General features: G+C 36.9%; 1 protein-coding gene across 7 annotated transcripts in view; it reads right to left on the reverse strand.

Annotated features, from left to right (window-relative positions):
• The window catches only part of DLG2 (discs large MAGUK scaffold protein 2), a 1,545,411-nt gene that overhangs the window by 1,174,629 nt on the left and 348,624 nt on the right, over positions 1-22,158 (reverse strand). Inside the window, exon 1 of one of the 7 annotated variants that reach the window (XM_045071282.1) lies at positions 4,949-5,399. The exons of 5 other annotated variants lie outside the window; for them this stretch is intronic. In XM_045071282.1, the coding sequence (XP_044927217.1) occupies positions 4,949-5,050 (102 nt within the window). In that variant the 5' untranslated portion in view covers positions 5,051-5,399. Of the gene's footprint in view, positions 1-4,948; positions 5,400-22,158 lie in introns of those variants that run through there. One more of the 7 variants, XM_045071295.1, reaches the window with a different exon arrangement.

Genomic DNA, 22,158 nt, shown 5'->3' on the forward strand with positions numbered 1-22,158 from the left:
CAGGCACTGGCAATATTCAAAATACATAAAACTATCCTATCAACCACAATAATACACATAGTAATATATCTATTAATGAATATAATGACAGATATATTCACTACTCTTATGTAACAAATTTGGCTTTGTTCAAATAAACAAATGAGCAAACAAAACCACTTATCTGCCAGAGACTTTCTAGGCAGGATTAACAAACTTGCAAGGAGTTGGTTGAATCCCAGTGTTCAGGGAACTGTCCACCAGAGAGGTACTGACTGATACACGCTCTGATCTTGGGAGACTACATAAGCACCCTCTGTAGGATAAAAGCCTGCAACACATTTTCCTTTCCTCTTCATCCTCTTTCTTGAAGTTTCTTTCCCTTCCCATCAACCCATTCTAGTTCCTTTTCCTTCCCTCCATCCCTGCTTTCTCCGTTTGCCTGATAACTTTAGAGATCTGAAGAAATAATTCTTATGAAGCACCTAGGATAGTGTCTTGCTTTTGTGGATATTTAAACAAGCTGATTTTTTTTTCCTTACCCTTTACTTCTTCAGTAAGAATCCCTTCCTCCTTTTATTTCCATCCTCTTCTATTTTCTAATATTTTTAACCTCTTCCTTATTCTCATTCTTCTTTCTTGGGGCGAGTTCCCATATAGACAAAAGGGAAGTTGCTTTCTGCTAAGTAATCCCTTTCTTTTGAGGGGTGGGACTGTTTGCGCAATGTCTAAACAATCACAGGACAAAAAGAAAAAAAAAAGTTCCAGGACTTACAACATTTTTTAAGAACTCTTCCTGATCCTAATCCCATCAGACAACTATTAAAGGCACCTGATGTGGCCTAGGAGCTTGAAGGTTTGATTCAGATGAGTTGTTATATTAACAAATGGCTATATGGGGTAGGGAAGGGAGAGCTTCTCCAAGGCAAAATCCTATTTCAATAACAACTCCTTTAGAGTTTAAAAAAAAAAAAGAAGAAAAGAAAAGAAAAGAAAAGCAATAACTGTGGAGAACATTTCACTTTATATTGAACATTTAGAATATTATGGAAAATAATGAATATTCCATCGTGTTGTTTGTTTATTTTTGCCTTGGAAATGGTGACTGGAAAAGAGCGAGTGAAGGGAAGGGGACTCACAGATGCTGCAGACCCTTGTAATGCAGCTACAGGCAAGATAAAGGAAAGAGAAACAATACATAGACTGGCCACTGAATTACATTTGAACTTGGATCTTTACACGTGGAGAGGACAGAGTTAAGTAAAGGTAAACGTGATGGCTATTTTCAGATAAAATACAAAAACTACCATGAGGGGGGAAAAGGCTTTCAGAAGGCCTCTTTCTCCATGGAAATTCCATTCCTATAAGCAGCATTGTGTGATAATGGTGTATGGACCAGGGCAAAAAGAGGACTAATAAGATAGGAAAACTCTTTTTTTAATAACAGTGCTTTCGTTTCTTTTATGAGAAACAGGTGGGACTTTGAGTTTTCTATATTTCAGGGAAGGGAGGAGGATTATCTCCCTCAATAAACTTGCAATTCCTGGAGGAAAGGAACTGTGTCATACTTATATTTGTACCTTTAATGCCTTTCACAGTGCCTGGCGTAGAGCCTGGCACAGAAAGACACTTCACATTTATAGTCATAAGTCATATAGTCAGCTAACTAAACTGAATTACAGCCAGGATGCAGCAAACGGGGGCCCTAGAGATTGCTAAGTGACAAAATAAAATTACTTGGGGCTTCCTCCTTCAAAGCTCAAGTTACTCAATGTTTTTTAAGCCACTACTAGATTTGGGAGAATAAGAACAAACAGTTTAAGTGTTATTTTTGAAGATGATGAAGTTCAGCCTACATGTAAACACGGTTTTAGACTTTGCCATAATAAATATCTTTCCAGAAAAATACTCATCCTGATAACCTTATATTCAGACTTATAGATAATATTGGAATAAATGCATTTTTGGAGGCTCCATATTAATATCTCTATCTCCAAGACATCTCTATCTTTTCCCCAACAATTATTTAAAATTCCAGTTTCATTGCTCAAAGATTCAACTAAAATCCTCATTTCATGTTTTTTTCATAAATCAACACTACAATTAATACTGTCACCTACTACATCCTTCGACTTTGAGACCATGGGGGACAAGAGCTGTTTATTGCTACATCTCTACTGTGCAGCATTTTTTGGTTGCTCAATGAATATTTGTTGATTGAGTAAAACATTGGTGTCAGTTTTTCATGAGTTTTCATAAATCCCCTTTGTTTTATGAATGTTTTATCTATATACCAATGGCTCCTACATTTTATATAAACACTTCACATAAAGTAACTCTAAGAGAAGCTATGATCAGGCTTACAGTAAAAATAAACAATTAATCCAAAGAATTAACAGTGAAAGAAGGTCCTTCTAGAAGAGATGATACACTGCCCCCCCCAGCAGTAAAAGAGCTATAAAAATAACCTAAGGTCAAATAAAAATATCAATTTTGCATTTTGAATGCAAAAGTACTAAGCACTGCATACATCTCATTTAAACTGTATTTCTCACAGTGACATAGCAGGATGTAAGACAGTAGTTTCACTGGGACCACTTTACCCATGAGGAAGCAGAGACATAGAGAAATTGTACAACCAGTGAGTAGTACACCTAGCTTTGAAACTCAGGCCTATCTGATGCTATGTAAGGGTTTCACATATGTTATCTTCATCAGAGAGTGCTGTTCATCAGAGAAAGGTTAGAATAGAAGGTTCTATTATTCTTTCCATATCTAAAATTCTAAGGAGAGAGCCTTACATCAACCAGTATATAATTAACCAACTGTTTAGTATGATTACAATATAATTATCAATTCCAGTATATAGGGCTGAAGAATGATCTTATTCAAATACTTGACAAAAGGGAATGGGATAGACCCTTTAAAATTATTATTTTATTTTCACAGAGACTTGATTTCTTTTCCATGGACCAATGTCTACCAACAGACATGATTTAGGTGTTTCACTCTATTGATATGGTTCCCTTTCACCAACTGAACTTTCCAAACCTGAACACCAAAAGGAAGAGAACTTAAAGGAAGTTAAACTAAAGTAATTCCCCAGACTTACCAAAAAAAAAAAAAAAAAAGTGTGCTTGTGAATATACCAGTTCCCTCCAATGGTCTGCAAATCGTGGAAAATTTAACAGCATGAAAGAAACTTCTTTGAAAATGAGTTTCAAGGGTTGAACACATATTCAACAACATTTCCACACCAATAACTTATCTTATTTGATTATGAGCTTGTGTTTAATTTCCCTTGACAAATAATTCACCTTTGTTTATAATCATTAAGTGCTACAATGCCATTCTCATAAGTTTATGGGAATGGATTTTAAATAGTCGCCTTTGCTAAGATGCTGCTGTAAATACAATTAGAGGAGTGAGTGGACAGAAGCACAGGGGAGAGTAGCAGGACGTGGGAGGGAGAGAAGCTAACAAGTTAGCTACTGGTGCTGTTCACTCACATACATCTTCCTGACAACAATGAACACACAGACCTTAAGACTCTAAGACCTTTCCAGGGGTTTCCAAAGGAGTATCTAGCTAGTCTTTAGTATGATCGATATTTTTTTTTAACTGACTCTAAGGTGCAGTCTACTATATGAGGTAAAAAACGTAAATCTCTGGCAGTAACTTTACCACTAAATGATCTTACGAAAGGATCCCTGGAGACTATTAGAGCCAAGAAAGATCACCTCACCTATGCCTCTCCTTTGATAGAAAAACAGAGGCTCGGAGAAGAGAGATTCTCAGCATTGTCAGTATAAAACTCACAGTCCTGACTCCCCATTTTTTCATTACATTTACACCTCCACTGAGCACTCGCCATGAAGTTGAACGTGTATGTTTCATTAACTCTCCTGTGTAAGATGCTGACCAGTGTCCAACCCAGTCACTAGTAGTATCTTTCAAAGCAATAAGGATCATGTGATTTTATTCACTTAAGAAGGTGAATTTTAGTTGTTTTTTAGATGATGCTTTCTCTGTCCTTACAGTCACCATAGTGGCCACAAAAGTGTTTCATATAGACAGACCAGGCAAACCCACCAGCTTTTCACAATGAAAAGAAGTGAAGGTGCATGTCTGGGAGTGAGGGGACATGCACTCAGACCCTTCACGGGCGAGGACTGCTCAAATACCACATTCTATGCATCTTTTCCAGGGAGGTGCACCTTTGAGCCCACCAAAAAAAGTTAGAGACAAGGAATAATGAATAGTAACCTGCTTCAAAACTCTTCAAATCTCATTTCCTTGTGAACACCAATCACCTTTACAAAAATCTGGGGTGGGACAGTTATTCACTAGAAACTCCACTGAGTAATTGCGCCACCTCTTGATAAAATTTCTGAGTGTTGATTTTGAGTGGATTGTATAAGCTCAGAGACAAATACACAATTAGGGGCAACATGAGCCTATTTCCAGATATTCTGTCTAGAATAAAAACAAGCTCTTCAGTTTTGAAAGTGTCAAATTGCAAACTGATATGTTCAATTTAATTTCAAGCACATCCACCATCGCAGGTAACCCTGACTGTGGGCGGTCTGGGTCCGGGGCTCCAGGCAGTGGTAACCTGTGATGAGTTCAGGAGCTCCCAAATGAGCAGCCAGAAACCCAGTCACTAACTAAATGTATAACAAGATCCCAAGCACAGAGTCACCTAAGGCGCCCCCTTTCCGAGGCGTGATCTGCTCTTGGAACCTCCGTACATTAGAGACCAGGGTCCTGCCACAAAGGAGTTATCAGCCCAACATCGGACGCCAGAAAAATCAGTTCCCCCAAACCCAGCCAGCTCCCAGAAAGGGTAGAGCAAGTCCTAGCTTCTGTCACTCTCCCAACAAGCAGACACATAAACAAACAACAAAAGGAATTGTTAGCTCCCCCAAGGGAGGCAGCATGCATTAAAAAGACATGAACCTCGTCCTACCTTGCATCCAAACATCAACGACAAAGTGTTGTTGGTGCAAGCAACTTTGCAGTGGCAAATCATTGGGGTAAAACAGTCAGGGTCCTTAACAACAGGGGACATTCCTTTCGGGCTGCGGCAGTGGCAGCTCGCTGGGGGACCCGAACAGGGTGCTCGCCGGGCACATGGAGTGACAGCCTAGACAGAGCAGCCGCTCCGATAGCTGCCCCCTGCACCCCGCGCAGCCATCCCAGCGCCGGGGTAGAAGCAACGCGGGCAAGTAACAAGCGTCTTGGGGTCTCCCTTCCCTGGGGAATGAGGCGTGGGGGGAGGGACAGAACCAAGAAGGGTTTTCCCCCCTACGGTGAATTTGGAGTAGGTAAAATTAAAAAAAAAAATTAAAAATATATAAAATAAAAATAAAACGGAGCCAGGCGCTTAGAGGAGGGTTCAAAGGAGGTGGGGCAGTATTAGCATGTAAAAGGATGTGCCCGCCTACTCGCCCCAGTCACACAAGATTGTCATGCGAGCTGAAGGGGGCTGAAATTATTCTCTCTGAAGGGAAAAAAAAAAAAAAATACTGCAGCTCCCGATTTGGTAAAAAGCCAGTGGCTTGCTGCAATCCAGAGTCACCGTGGGGAGCGCTGGCCGGGCAATGGGGTGGAAGGGAGGGGCCGACAGAGGGAGGGAGCAAGGTGCTCGCCAGCCTAGCCTAGCCTGCCGCTCCCTCCGTGCAACCCAGGAATCTCTGGGGTCGCTGTGAGAGGGCTCCAGGGCTAACAATCGAGACCACACTCGGCCCCCATCGCCGCTACCTCCCCACAGGCGACCTCCAAGGACGAGCTCTGAAGAAGGGGAGGCCCCTGTGGCACCCTGCTGAGTGCATTGTCCATGCTGGCCCTCTGAGACTGCTGTGCCTGAGTTGATGGCCGGCAAAGGCACCTGGGGTAGAAGTGCACTGGAAATGGTTCCGCTGGGGCCCTCTGCCCTTGACTTCTGGGTCAGCGAGCTGACTCACTCCCTAGGTGGTAGAATCCACCGCAGGCTTTATCTGATACAACATTTTTCAAACTCAAAAAAGAAGAGTCAGTCCCTTCCCCACCTTGATATCTTAGAGGCTCCAGAAAGCCCCAGAAGTCTCTATGCTGTTCTGGAAGTATGAATGACAAGACTGGTGGATGATGTGCTGTTCTTTTTTTTTTTTTTTTTTTTTTTTTCTTCCTCTCTCTCTCTCTCTTTTTCTTTTTCTTCCTTTTGAAAGTGAAGCTATCAAAATTGCTTAAGATGGAAAAAAATTCAGCATGTGGCTGGCCCAGCTGCAAAACTGCTTATTGGAGACAAAAAAAAAAAAAAAGTGATAGGAAGGATGCAGAAGAGCAGGAAGAGTAGGAAGTGGGTAAAGCTAGCTAGCACTGTTTTGGTGCCACCTGAGTGCCTGGCACTATGCCTTATAAATGGTTGGTGGAAAAAGAGCAAGGCATCAGGATTTGGAATTAGACTCTGGCTCGCAGGCTGAGTGGCTTTGTGTAAGTCACTTACCGTACTTGAGTCTCTGTTTGCTTCTCTGTAAAGCAGAACTACCTTGCAGAACTATCATGAAGACTAGAGACGGTAAAGAAATTCCTGATTGAGCCCCAGTGGTACATAGCAGCTGCTCCTTACTTACATAGCCTGTTTCCTGTCTTAGCCTGAAAGACAGGTATTATTGGACATGTTTTTCTAGAGGAAGAACCTGAGGCCCTGAGATTGTGTCATTTGCCCAAGTCACACAATCAATAAGCCATGAGGATAAGGTTCAGAGCCCCTGGGTGTCTTAGTGGGTTAAAGCCTTTGCCTTCGGCTCAGGTCATGATCCCAAGGTCCTAGGATCGAGCCCCACATCAGGCTCTCTGCTCAGCGGGGAGCCTGCTTCCCTCTCTCTCTGCCTGTCTGTCTGTCTGTCTGTCAAATAAATAAATAAAATCTTAAAAAAAAAAAAAGGGAAGATAAGTTTCAAAGACAAGTGACAGAAGATAATTTACAAAGCAACATCACACTTCTCCAGAAGTATGCCCTAAAGACTCCAGATTTATCCGAGAAAGATTAGGCCTGTCATATATACAGGAATAGGGCAGTTTCCAAAGTCTCTGATTGGGCATTAACCTCAGATCCCACTTGAAATAGAGCAACAAAATAGTTCTAAATATCCACAGCAAACTCAGCCAGAATCACATCTTCCTGATGCAATTCCATGAGAATACCAACCAACTGTACTCTGAATTAATGAGCCCCAATATCACTATATGATTCAGACTTACAAAGTTTCAGCAAGAGCAGCAACAGCAACAAAACAAACCAACCTGCAAACTGTCAAGTCGAATGCCGCGCCTGCCCCATAACTTCTTCACCAGCCTGTATTCAAAATACCCCACCCTCCTGTCTCAGACTAATGGAAACCGAACCTGATCACGTAATTCCCGAGGAGTCTCAGGCTCAACCCTTACATTATCATTCCATAGGCCAGGAGGATATCAAGGGCTCTACATTTTTAATCAGCCTTCTGGTGAGAGGAATATGGGTCCTGCTTACAAAATTAAGACCTCCTAAAGGGAAATCAACATGGAACAAAGTATGAGCAAAGATCAGCATGAAAAGGCAGTAAAAGTTGAGACAAATCTGGCTCTAACTGAAGAGGGCAGCTTTAGGGATTCAGGCTTTGAGGATTCCCCTACTAAGCACAGGAATCCTTACCTCGTCAATTCCCTTCCTGGAAATTGGCACTGATTCAATCTGTCATGCCTCAGGGTCAGCAGGGACTCAGGGGGTCTAATATATATGTGCTTAAACACCCTGAGTCACTTTTGAGGAGTAGAACTCTGGTCTGGTGCCTTCTATAGAATCCTAAAGTCATATTCACACGTTAAGTGTACCCCTTATCATTTTATCCCTTTATGTTACCATAAAATGTGTGACTGTGTGAGCGCTTCCACCTACAGAGCATCTATAATTATGGCTGTTTTTCCAAAGGCAAATGGATTCTAAAAAAGTTGTACAATATTTCCCTTATTCATTAGCCTATAATTTGGATTTCAAACACCCCAAAAGTATTGTATGCTCTATATTGTGATGTTCCAATAATAACTAACACAGTCTTTCCCTAATGAATTACCCAAGCTAAGGCTGACCTCCTATTCTAGGGCAGCATTTAAGGCTGCTATGTTCAAGTTATTTCCCATTCTACAATTTGTGCTGGTTTAGATTGAGAAAGCCAAAGGCAATATATAAAGAAAAATATATAGTTCAGTGTTTTAATCTTTTATTGTTTAAATTTAATCAATGAGAATTCATTTCTCTGTACACACACACAGACGCACACACACGTGTGTGTGTGTGTGTGTGCATCTGTGTGTGTGTACCTGTTATCTTCTCATAGGCATCTCACAAAATGCTTTCCTTTAATTCTTGTTTCTCAATAATGGCTCTGGGGTGAATTGAAGAGGGGGAGAAAGGGGAGATGTGGTTTCCATGACAATGCATTCCATAGTTACAGCCAGTAACCACTATGGTTAAAAAAAAAAAAAAAATGAATCACTGTTACCTTAAAATATGAACACCCTGCATTATTGGTCTGAAAAGCGCTAATTTGGGAGTATTCTACATGGGAATGTACAGCAATATTTTTAGGAAGAGATATTACTGGGGCATGCCAGGAGCTGATGCACTCATTTACTCATTTTAATAGTCAAAATAGTCACCCTTAATTAGACATTTCAATGATTAGTAATATTTCCAGTTCTTTCTGATAATCATCACTTTTCAAAATGATACATGACAACTATACACAATTAAAATTTTTTTCTAGTGACAACCTTCCCTCAAAACTGACTCAAAATCACACACCAAAAGAATAGGATTATCGATAAACATGAACAGGGCTTATCTTTAATCTTTTATTTATTGTTATTGCTATCATTTCTAGTCAGAAACTGAGACAAGGTAAGAAGCATCAGCTATTTATCCTTTTTTTCTTTCTTTGCTGATCCTTTCCATAGCAATTTTTAAGAAGAGATGGTTCATGTTGGAAGGGGAAAAGTATAGTGGACACTAGGAGTCCTGGTGTTTCTTCTCGCAGGCTGGGTAACTTTGAGCAAGCTACTTAACCTCTCTAGGCCCCAATTCTCCTGTCTAACACAATGAAATGGGTAAACCAGAGCACCTCTCAGTTTACCTGTGGTGATTAAATTGGGAGTTGTCTTCCATTATAGACTCTTAAGAATGTAAAGAAAATTTAAGAACCAATTTCATCCAGTCACCTATCTTCATTAAACTCTTCTGTATTGCTTACTATTTGATATGCTCAAATACAGTGTCCACTAGGTGCACTGCTCTAAATTCACCAATGTGCTAGAGCCAAACTCTACTCTTGGGAGCCCGATGTATGTACATCTTTCACAACCCTCCATTCAGTGACACCATGATGATGATAATTTGCAATCAGCCTTGGAAAAAGTATGTACACCAGATAAATTGGTAAACACTATGGATCAAGACTTTTCCTCTTCAGAGATATACTTATTTCCTCCCTTCTGGTTTAAGTACTTTATCTACACTAATTTATTTAATCACCACAACCACTAAATCTTATTTAAAAAAAAAAAAAGGAAACTGAATCACAAAGAGATGTCTGTAGGCTAACAAAACTGATCCTAGTTAGCTTAATGAATCAACTGACAAAAAAAATTTAGGCCCATCATATTCTCAAAAAAATCTCCATGGCTTTCAACCACAAATGTTTATTTTTTCCTCATGTTAGATGTCCTTCACAGATTGACTATGGCTAGAGCCATGTCATTCCATGAACAGAAAAACAGCCTCTATTAGGGACGTGATATTCTCCCAACAGAAGGAAAACCAGTCAATGGCTGAATAAACAGTGGCTCTTAACGCTTCTGCTCAGACATTACCAACCTCTCACTCTTTACATTTTATTAGCCAAGGCAGGTCCTATGGCCCAAAGTGATGCCTGTCAGGTGGAAAAGGATAATCCTCTCACGTGGAGGAAGGAGAGAATATTGGGAACAATAACACAGTAGATAACACCTTATCTGGGTGATAGAATTAGAATTCGAACCCAACCAGTCAGACTCAATGAGCCAAGTTCTTAAAGTAGGTTGTTCTGCCTCTTACTTACAGCTAACACATCTCTATTTTTCACCTACTTTCCATAATAAGGTCTGTTATTTAGTACCTCTTCAAGGGAATTCTTCCCAGTGACTCCTATAAGGAAAGTGTGATAGATTTAGAAAACATAAGACCTTTGGAGTCAATTAGACACACTAGGTTTTGCCACGAACACCTGTGTGATTTCAGCCTTATACTCCTTCTCCTCCCACTTCCTTTCACTATAAATTGAGTCCCCTTATTTTCACTTAATCTTCAGTGAAGATATTTTCATGTAATTACATCATCAATAAGGTTGTAATACATACTATTTTTATCATTGAGCTTCCTCAAATATGTAAGGTGAATAGGCCTATGAATATGCTTTTCTGTCATCACTGAGTTTACAGACTAATTGAAGTGACTGTTGGGAAAAAGGAGTGAAGTAGCTTTTTTTTTCAACAGTAACAAAGTATATAGAATTATTAATAAGTGTACTTTCAGTCTGAAGAATGTCTGACCAATTTAGTTAACTTCTCTGAACCACAATTTCCTGTTCTATAAAATGATAATAAAGCTATAGGATTGTTATAAGGCTTGTGAGATAATGTACCTCAAAACTCCTGTCACTCTTACTTGGTTTGTTCTAAGCACTCAGTAAATTGGAAGAGCTTTATGTTGATTTCCTGATTTTATTTCTCAATTAAAATTAACAGGAAAGAATAAACCTATTAGAGCCACATGATGTGTATAATATCTTTAGACTGAACAATTCTGACTCTTGAAGCTTTCCTCACAAATTGTACTCTCCCAAATTCTCCTCACACACTTCCTCAGTTCTCTCAAGTCCCTCCCACTGAGGAACACATACCCACAAGTGAGGGTTTGTACTAGAGTCAGACCCCATAAAACTGACTCTAAAATGCATCATGCTTGGGACACGTGGGTGGCTCAGTCAGTTAAGCATCTGCCTTTGGCTCAGGTCATGACCCCAGGGTTCTGGGATCGAGCCCCACATTGAGCTCCTGTCAGTGGAGAGTCTGCTTCTCACTCTGCTCCTCCCCTGCTCCCTGCTCATGCTTTCTTTCTCAAATAAATGAAATCTTTAAAAAATTAAATAAAATGCATCATGCTTACCCCACTCTTCATGCTCTGTCATATCTGATTCCTCCATGTCTACCCATCTGCCCCGAAGTATGTGGGCCAGTCACACTTAATTATTAGTTGACCTTTATTTGAATCATAATTAGCATGTATGCTTGACCTTTACTTGAAATAATTGTGCCTATTTGAAATCTGGAATGATTGAGTCCCTAAATGAGCAAATTAAGAAAAAAATGAAGATATGGGTTAAGCCAGGATTTCTATAGTCCCCACCTCTGCCCTAGCTGAACTAGTGTAGATCTTTATCTCTTAATCCAGCCCCCAAGCCTCCACCTCCTAGTTGTAAAGAATACAACTTTTATTGAGGAAATGCAGCCCATTGATTCAAAATCAATTTTGAGATTTTCTATTAGCATCAAGTATTTTGAAATAATGATTGTCCTCAGCTTCAATATGAGGCAAGGCAAAGTTTTGTCTATAAGATTTCTCATCATGTTCATTTTTACTACTATTCAGTTTTACTACCATTTTGAAAAAGCTACTCCAAACATCACCTTCTGTACCACCTGGACAAATTTCTTCAGTATGAAAATCAAATGAAAAAAACAAACACACACCTCTGTTTAGGCTTGTTTACCAAATTTGATTTCAGTGTTAAAAGAATAAGATTTGAGTTTTGGGTTCTAGGCCTAGCTTTCCCATTTACTATATAATAAGTGAAATAATCACTTAACCCCTTTGACAGTTAATTTTCTTATCCTTTAAAAAATATGGAAGGGTTGTTAAATAAAACACCTACATTATTGGGTTCCTATGAGGATTTACTAAAATGCCATGTGTGAAAATACCTGATCCCAGCACCTGGCATATATATACCTTTTTTTCATACCTAAAGATAGAAAAAAATGTTACTAAAAATAAATGCTAAGTACAAAAGCTAAGTACAAAAGCAAAGTAAAAATAATTTTATTTATTTATTTATTAAAATAAAGGTTGCTATTTTTTTGAAAGATTTCATTTATTTAGTTGAGAGAAAGAGAGAGACAGGGAGAGAGTGGGGAAGGGGCAGAGGGAGTGAACATCCAGACTCCCACTGAGTGCAAAAACTGATGCAGGGATTGATCCCAAACCCATGAGATCAGGACCTGAGCTGAAAGTAAGAGTTGGACACTCAACTGACTGAGCCACCCAGGGACACCTAGAAATAATTTTTAAGTACTAATGGGAACAGAAAAAAATAGCAACTTGAAAATACTCACAACTCCCTTATCAGAGGTAACTAATTATAGTATCTTGGAAGAGACAGCTCCAGGAACACCATAACAAAATGGCATTCAAACTATGTATAATAGTGTGTGCTGTTTCTGAAAATAATATACATTTGATATCTATTCATGATTTTAGACAAAAATTTTCATACAAAAGTGGCATTAATAATGTCATAGTATTTCAATATTTCATGGCATATTTCACAAGCCTCTTCTTGTTGCAGGTCAAAAATATTTCTTAATATTATGAAAACAATTGAAATGTTCATATGGGCAAATATGTGCACATATACATAACAAAATTATGAGGCTAAAAGTTATAGATAAGGAATTCTTGGAGCAAAGAGCAATGTGTTGGGGTGCCTGGGTGGCTCAGTGGGTTAAAGCCTCTGCCTTTGGCTCAGGTCATGATCCCAGGGTCCTGGGATGAAGCCCCACATCGGGCTCTTTGCTCGGCGGGGGGCCTGCTTCCCTCCTCTCTCTCTGCCGGTCTCTCTGCCTACTTGTGATCTCTGTCAAATAAATAAATAAAATCTTTAAAAAAAAAATTTCAATGTGTTAAGTGCTACTTAGTGTTAAGAGCCACTGTATATGTTTATGTTTGTATCAATTTAAATTTCCATTAAAAATCCTGTTAGACTCATGTTTATTCTCCGTAAGTATTTTATAGACTATACTTGAGCAAAAATCAGCTGTAATATTTTGATTTCTGTGAAAATGTTACTTTTATTTTATTTGGTTATTTTATTAGGTTTTTACATGAAAGTTTAGCTGAGTATAAATTCTAGGTTGCCAGCTATTTTTTCCAGTATTTTCAAGAGTAAGTCGAGTTGCTTTTTTTTTTTTTTTTTTGTCTGTAATTGCTCAGTTGTTTCACAGTGATTGCTTTTTTTCATTGTTTTGCTGTTTTGGAAATTCACCTCAAATGTAGTTAGATATGGACTTCACTTTCTTTATCCTGTCTAGGTCTTCTTCTGAGGGTCACATCTAAGAATTCATGTCTTCAATCAATTACAAAATGAATTCAAGGATTTATGTCTTCAATCAATCATAAAAAATGTGAAAGCATATCACTTTGTGTTTTTCTATCCCTCATGTTCTCTAATCCTCTCTTTTTTTTCCCTTCAATTGTGATTATACATATATTTACTTTCTCTTTCTTTTGTATTTGCTCTTTAGCTGCTTATGCTGCAATGGGTAATTTCTTCAGAAATCTTTCCATGTACTAATTCTGTCTTTAGACCTTTAAAACACTTATTTTGTTCTCAATTTGTTATTGTACTTTTAAGTTATAAAAGCTCTATTTTTTATTGGGATATACAGTTGTGTAAGTTTAAGGAGCACAAGTTGTTGATTTGATTCACTAATATACCACCAAATTATGACCACTACAGTGTTAGCTAACACCTCTGTCATCTCATATAGTTGCTGTTCCTTTTTTGTGGTAAGAATGTTTAAGATCTACTCTTTTAGCAACTCTCAAATATATAATATTGTTAACTATAATCACCATGTTGAACATTACATCCTCAAAATTTATTTATCTCATAACTAAAAGTTTGCATCCTTTGACCAACATCTCTCCATTCCCTCCATTCCTCAGCCTCCGGTCATCACCATTCTACTCTCCATTTCTACGAGTTTGGCTTTTTTAGATTCCACACATAAGTTTTATCATACAGTCCTTGCCTATCTCTGTCTGACTCATTTCATTTAACACAATGTCTTCAATCCATGTTGTTATAAATGGCAAGATTTCTTTTTTATGGCTGAATAATATCCCAATGTATATACCACATCTTAATCCATTCACCCAGATGAACATTCAGGTTGTTTCCATAGCATCACCAGCCAAGGATTTTCTCTTCTCCACATTCTCACTAACACTTGTGATCTTGTCTTTTTTATGATAGTCATTCTAACAGGAATGTTGTGATGTTTTATCATGGTTCTAATGTGTATTTCCCTGATGGTTAGTGATATTGAGTATCTTTTCTTATACCTGTTGGCTATTTGTATGTCTTCTTTGGTAAAATATCTACACAGTTCTTCTGCCCATTTTTAAATAAATTTTTGGGGTTTGGGAGGTTTTTTGTTATTGAGTTTTATAAGTTTTTTATATAATTTTGGATCTTAATCCCTTATCCAGTACATATATGATTTGCAAATATTTCTCCCATTCTAGAGATTGACTTTTCATTTTGTTGATTGTTTATTTTGTTGATCTGTCACTTATTAATGCATGCTTAATAATACTAATTTGTTCACTCATTCATTTCTTTTTTCATTCATTCATTCATTACACACCAAATCTAACCAAGAAACTTATTTCAAATATATGTCAAACAGCAAATTTTCTATGAAATCACTAATTCTATTTTTATACTGTGTTTGCCCATCTGTGAAACAAAAGCAAATTGTTAATTGTCAACAAAATATACTAAATGAGAGTTCAACTTTGAAAGCAGCAATTCATGGACAGGCTGTGTCAAAAACGCAGCTCATTTTAAATGGCTTTATATTGCCACTGTGCTTCACTACTACAAATAGATTTTCCTTATCAGCTTCCTTTCATCTGAACAATAGATGGTTCTTCAAGCTGCAAGAGCTAAATGAGGTGACTTACTTACCCTCAAGAACACCACTCTATTATGTTGCAAGCAGGGGCCCTCTGTTAATCCTACCCAAACAAAGTGAAATAAATACTCAATGAAACAAATGCATGCCAGAAACTATGAAGACATCAGATCTCTCTTACAATCTTCACTAAAATACCATAGAATTAAGATTATAACCCAATTATCTCTTTTTATCTTGGTAAGCTGCAAGCATGCTGGTTAAAGTCCTTGACAGTAAATTATAAACATAGCTTAACTAAATTTCCATTTCCTGTTTGCTTAAAATATGATTGTTATGAAAAAAAAAAACTATCTTTTACTACAGTGTGTGAATTAATCCCTGATGGTGGTGCTCTCTCCCTTCATTATACAGATAGTCAGTCTCAAGTATAATGTGTTTTAAGATCTGAATTGTATTTGCTAAAGTTGTTAGCATCTGACCACAGAAAAGCTTTTGCTGGTTTTATGATGTTACTGTATTTACTTCATTTCCCATTTTTGGTTCCCAATTACTATTTTCTTCTTCATTCAATTCCTTCAACAAGTACTTTTGCGTGTCTATCATGTGCTATATGCTATGCTAAGTTTGGAATACAGTGTAAGTAGATCAATACAGTTCTGGCCTTTATGGAGACTAGTAAGGGAAGGCAATTTGGAAGAAGTGCTTTGAGTAGAGCTTCATGACTCCATGACAGCATACAGGGGGATCTTACCTAATAAGGAGGTCAGAGAAGGCATGATTGAGAAAGTGATCAGAAAGATGAATGAGAACTTACTGGACAAATGCAGTAAGGAAAATTTCTCAAATAGAGGGAATAAAATATACAGAGAACATGTGATGCCAAAAACAAGGAGTGTAGGAAGGACAGAGATAAGCTCTGAATAACTAGAACACAAAAACAAGGGCAAACATCAAGTGAGAAGACGCTGATGAAAGTAAAGGTCAGACTAGGCAGGCTACATTTAAAATTTTTGTTTTTATTCTAAAAGCCTTAGGAAACTACATTGGAAATATTTTTTAAATAGCTTTCTTGAAGTATAGCTGAAATATTATAAACTATAAATATGTAAAGTAAAAACTGGTAAGTTTCAACACATGTATACATCCCTGATTCCATCAGCATAATCAGGACAGGGAATATATCTATCATTCACAATAGCTTCCTCATGCCACTTCATAGTCCCTATCCCTCAACTCTTTCCTACTCCCCATCCCAAAAGAATCATAGATCTGCTTTCTGTTACAACAGATTACTTTGCACTTTCTAGAAATTTATATAAATGAAATAATATGGTATGTACTTAATCTGAATTTTTTTCACTCAACATATTTGAGATTTGTCAAGGTTGTTGTGTGTGTCAGTCATTTCTTTTTTATTCTTAAGAGTAAAATCACATTGTAAAAATATGCTGTAATCTGTCTATCCATTCATCCGTCAGTAGACATTTGAATTGTTTCCAGTTTGGAGCTACATATCTGCTGTGCATATTTGGGTATAAGTCTGCAAAGGGGTACCTGGATGGCTCAGTCGGTTAAGTGTCTGCCTTCCACTCAGGTCATGATCCCAGGGTCCGAGAATCCAGCCCCCACATGGGTCTCTCTTCTTAGTGGAGAACCTGCTTTTCCCTCTCCCTCTGCCTGATGCTTTGCCTACTTGTACTCTCTCTGTCAAATAAATAAAATCTTTTTTTTTAAAGTCTTTGAATAGACATATGTTTTCTATTGGATTGGAATAGGTTGATCACATGATAGACATACATTTACATTTATAAGAAACTTTCAAAGTAATTGCACTATTTTAAATTCCCTCCAAAGGTGTATCAGAATTCCAGTCCCTTCAGATATAAGTCAAAATCTGTATGGTCAGTCATTTTGATTTTAATTCTAATAGATGTATAGTCATTGTAATTTAAATTTGCATTTCCTTAATTACTAATGGTGTTGAACATTTTTCATGTGCTTATTTGTTGTCTCTGTATTTTCTTTGATATTGTCTATTCAAATATTTTGGGCATCTTTGAAATTGAGTTGTTTCTTGCTGGGTTTCGAGAGTTCTTCATATAATCTGGATGTAAGCCCTAATTAAATATATGTTTGCACATATTTTTCCCCCAGTTTGTACTCTGTTTTCTCAATCTTTGAACAATGTCCATCCAATTTATTACTTTATGGTTCACATTCTTGGTGTCATATCTAGAAAGGTGCCTACCTTAAGTCACAAAGATGTTATCCTTTGATTTCTTTTAGAATTTTCATAGTTTGTTTCACTTGTAGGTCTATAATAAATTTGAAATTAATTTTATACACAATGTGAAGTATGGACCCGGGTTGTTTTTTGTTTTGTTTTGTTTTGTTTTTTGCATATGTATATCCCATTGTTCCAGCATGATTTGCTAAAATCACCCTCTTTTCTCCACTGAACTATGTGCTTTTGTCAAAAATCAGTTGTCCTTAGAAGTCTCATTTATTTCCGGACCCTTAATTCCTTTCTATAGAACTATTTGTCTACCTTTATACAAATACCATCTTTATATCAGCTTGCTTTTTCAGAGATATTTTGACGCTGCTAGGTACTTTAAATTTTCATATGAATTTTAGAATTAGCTTGTTCATGTCTAACACAATTTCACTAGCACTTTGTTATAGATTATGTTGAATCTCTAAGATTAATTTGTAGAGAATGAACACCTTAATAATAATGAGTCTATCAACTTGGGAGCAAGGTGCCTCTCCATTTATTTAGGTCATCTTTAATTTTCCTCACCCATAGTTTGTAATTTTCAATGTACAGCTCTTCCACATGTCTCATCAGATTTATTCCTAAGTACTTCATCTATTTTGCTATTGTAAATGGAATCACTTTATTGATTTCAGTTTCTATGTGTTCATTCTTACTATGTAGAAATACAATTGAGTTCTGTATACCAACCTTTTATCTTACAAACTTGCTAAACTCACCGATTTGTGTCCCCCTTTTTGTAGATTCTATCAGATCACATCATATCATCTATAAATAATTTCTTTTCCTTGACTGAAGATGCTAAATAGAACATCCAATATAGTGTTTCATGAAGGGAATGAGCATGGGTATCCCTTATTCTTGATACAGTGATAGTATCCAGTGTTTCAATATTAAGTATAATATTAACTATACGTTTTACATAAGGTTCGTTATTAGGTTAAGGAATGTCCCTTCTAATTTCTTCTACTTTGTTGAGAGTTGGGTTTTTTTGTTTGTTTGTTTGTTTTTTAATCAGGAATAGATACTGGATTTTCTCAGGTGTCACAGATAGCTAGATAGCTAGATAAGTAGATAGAAGAGATGATTGTTTTTCTTAGTTTATATGGTGATTTTTGAATATTAAACAACCCTATGTTCTTGGGATAAACCTTATTTGGTCATGTATTATAATTTTATGCAGTATTAGATCCTGTATGCTAACTTTTGTTTAGAATTCTGCATTTATGTCCCTGTTGTTTTCTTATATTTCCCTGTTTTTGGTATCAGATACCTATCTCATAGAATGAACTGGAAGGTATTGCCTCCTCTTCAATATTCTGGAATAATTTGCATAGAAATAGTATTATTTCTTGCTTAAATGTTTGGTAGAATTCACCAGAATAAAGTTATCTGGGCCACAAGTGTGTGTGTGTGTGTGTGTGTAGGTATACATAAAAAATTTAAGTGAAAATAGGGATGCAATATTCACATTTCAAGAAAATCATTCTGGCTGCATACAATGTGGAGGATTGAAAAGGGGTAATAAGGGCAGTGGATGGACCATTTAGGAGGCACTTTCAGTAATGCAGGCAACACATAATGGAGATTTAGGCTAGAGTATTCACTGTAGAAACAAAGACAAATTGTTGGACTCAAGGAACATTTTAGAGTATAAACAAGAGGCCTTGGTGCTAAATCACAAATGGGGAAAGCTCAAGAATGACTTCTGGGTTTCTGATTTATATACACCTGGATAATCTGTAATGGCATTTACTAAAACAGGCTATAATTAAAAAGGAGTGAAACAGAGTATGTAAGTGTGGGTTGGGAATCATCATTGTTATTTAATGTTTGCTGGTTGTCTGTTCATTTAAATTTAAGATCTCTTTTCTAACTCTGAGCTGGATACATGTATCTAGACCTCAGAGTAAATTTCTGGGATAGAAACACAAGTTTATGTCTTGTTTCTTAATAGGCTGTATTAAAAGCTTGAGTATGAATGATATCATCTAACCTGAGAGAAGAGCCCAAGAAGATTGCCTTTGACCAGGCTCGAAGAACTACAAGACTTAATAAATTTATTTTTATTTTATTTATTTATTTATTTATTTGATCTTCAGGACCTGTTTTTCTTCGTAGCCATTCTATTGACTCTGACTCTTACATAATAGCCACTTTCCACTAGTGTACAAGCCATCCAGTTTGGGTGTGACTTGGTGGCAGGGAGGCGTCAAAGTGGTGTGGTAGAATAAACACTGCAGCCAGAAAAATTAAAAAATGTAAGGGTATAATAATAGCAACATCTGCAGTGCCTATAGTTAGCTACTTTCTTGATTTCAGTTTATCAGGAACTCTGCTGTTTATTTTTTTCCCAATAAAAATACATCTCCCATAAGAAATTATAAAGATATTTGAGATATTTAAAAATATTAGACTAAAACCCCAAGAAAAAGATCATTAGAGAAATAAACTTTCTTTTTATAAAAATTATTAAAAATTTATATAAAATATACTTTATATAAATAATTTATATAAAAATTATAAAAAATTTATAAATAAAATTATCTAGCCATTAGAGAAATAAAAATTTAAATAAATGTGATACCACTACACACCCATTAGAATGATTAAATTGTAAAGAATTGATAATTTCAAGTATTGATAATGATGGGGAAGAACTGTCGGTAGGAATGTAAAATGGTCCAACCATCCTGGAAAACAGTTTGACATTTCCTAAAACATTAAACATAAACTGCCATTCCATTTCTAAGTATTCAAGATAAATGAAAACCTGTCTAGTCAGACTTGTACGCAAATGTTCATAGAAGCTTTTTTTATACTATCACCAAAGCAGAAACAACTCACATGCATATCATCAGGTAAATGGGTAAACAAAATGAGATATATCCACAGTCAGAATCATTATTTCAATTAAACATATTGTATAACTGCACTTACATAAAATTCCAGAAGATAAAAATGAACATACTGTGATACAAAGTAGATACATTGCTGCCTACACCTACAGACAGAGGGAGGGTAGGGCTAAAAAGGGGCATGAAGAATCTTCCAGGGTTGATGGAAATTATTTGTATCTTTGTGTAGCACTGGTTTCACAGATATATGTATATATAATCTGTTAAAATTCATCACATGATAAACTTTAAATAGGTATACTTTATTATATAAATTGTACCTCAATAATGTTTATTAAACATAATCTTAGATGGTTTAGGATTCAAGAACATGATTTTTATTAGTATCCTAGGTGAATTATAATTAAAGACCAGTGGTACAGAGTTTAAACAAAGTAACTCCTAAATTAACTTTTTTCCCACATGTGCATTACATAAACTGGTAATTTCCTGCTTGTTAAGTGATAGGCTTCTACATAGGGTTCAACCTCCCGGAAGTAGGAAAAAATGCTAAGTGGGCCAAGACTACTCACACAATCACTTTGTTAACTCGCACACCAGAGAAGACACAACGAAGTGAGGAGAGGATTGCCACTTTATACAGGCATGCTGCGGGAAACCAAGAGAGGGGCAACTGATTTGGCCTGGTAAAGGCAAGGAAGCCATTTAGTGAGATGACATAGATCAAAATCTTGAGGAACTTCCCAAGTGGGTAAGTCGGGATGGGCTCCACCTAGGGTATAGCAAGTGCCATGGAAGTCTAGTATGCTCGGTGAACGGCAAGAAGCTTCATGTTGGTTGGATTGCAAAGTTCGTGGTGGGAAGTAATGGGACATGAGGTTGGTTAGGTAGTTTTAACCAAGCTAAGGAGATCAGATTTCATCTTGCCAACACATAAATATAGAGGAATTTTGAACAACAACAACAACAAAGACATCGGCCTGGGATCTTCAAGGAGCTGCTAAAAATATTGTACTGAGAAAAAAAGAATTGAATCACATTCTCTGTATACCAGACACTATGTAATTTCTACACATAGAAATAGCTAAGATTGGGCAAACCTTTTAACTCTTGCACAATGCATTCAAGGTGCAGCTGGGGCTGGAAAATATAGGCCTTATCACACCTTCTTGAATGCTCTTTCTTATGTATCATGCTGTGGTAAATTTTAACATGAAACAAATTCTGAAAATTTAACTGAAAACACTTTATGCAAAATCCTCCTGTGTGAATACAGCTTTTCAGGAAGAACTCTTCAGTTCTGACTGTACTAATTACAGAATTTATAGTTCTGTGTCCTCAAAAGGAATAGGTAGAACTTTTCTATAAAAATGTTAAACATACTTAAATCTCTTTGAAAGTTGAAATGCTAAGCTAAAATGAGGCAGGCAGGAGCAAAGTCAAGTTTCCACCTGAGCTAATGTTTGCATATTCTCCTATTCAGTTTAACAAAATGTACATGAAATTTCTCAAAAAGTTTTCTCCCACAGCCAGATACAAATGAAAAACAAATTGAGAAGAAAGACAAATCAGTAAGTCTGAGGAGGGAAAACCAGAAAGCCCACCTGCATTTTCAGGAAGGGGAACTACTAAACATAAACCACAAAAGTTTCTGCTCTCAAGGTCCTGAAGTTAAAGAAAAGAATTTAAAAATAGCAGTGATTTTGAATCAGCCATCATAAGGTCAAATGTTTGTCAACACTTGAGTACTTTCTGAGGACAGCATTACACAAAATGGTTCACCTGTATCTCTGTAAGCTTTAAGAAAAGAGAAAATAATACATTGACTTTAATAAAGATTTCCATTCAGAAGTGAACTGAAATGTAGAAGTTTATATACTTAATATATTCAACCCTCCACTATCTACAAAACTTAGCTAAGTTCAGAATGTCTCCCTCCTCAAAATTTCACATAGATTGCAGACGCTTAGTTCAGGTCTATAAATGTGAATTAACTGACTACTA

The sequence above is a fragment of the Mustela putorius genome, unplaced genomic scaffold, assembly GCF_011764305.1.
Source record: "Mustela putorius furo isolate JIRA1106 unplaced genomic scaffold, ASM1176430v1.1 tig00003987_pilon_pilon_pilon, whole genome shotgun sequence".
In the NCBI taxonomy this organism is placed as follows: domain Eukaryota; kingdom Metazoa; phylum Chordata; class Mammalia; order Carnivora; family Mustelidae; genus Mustela; species Mustela putorius.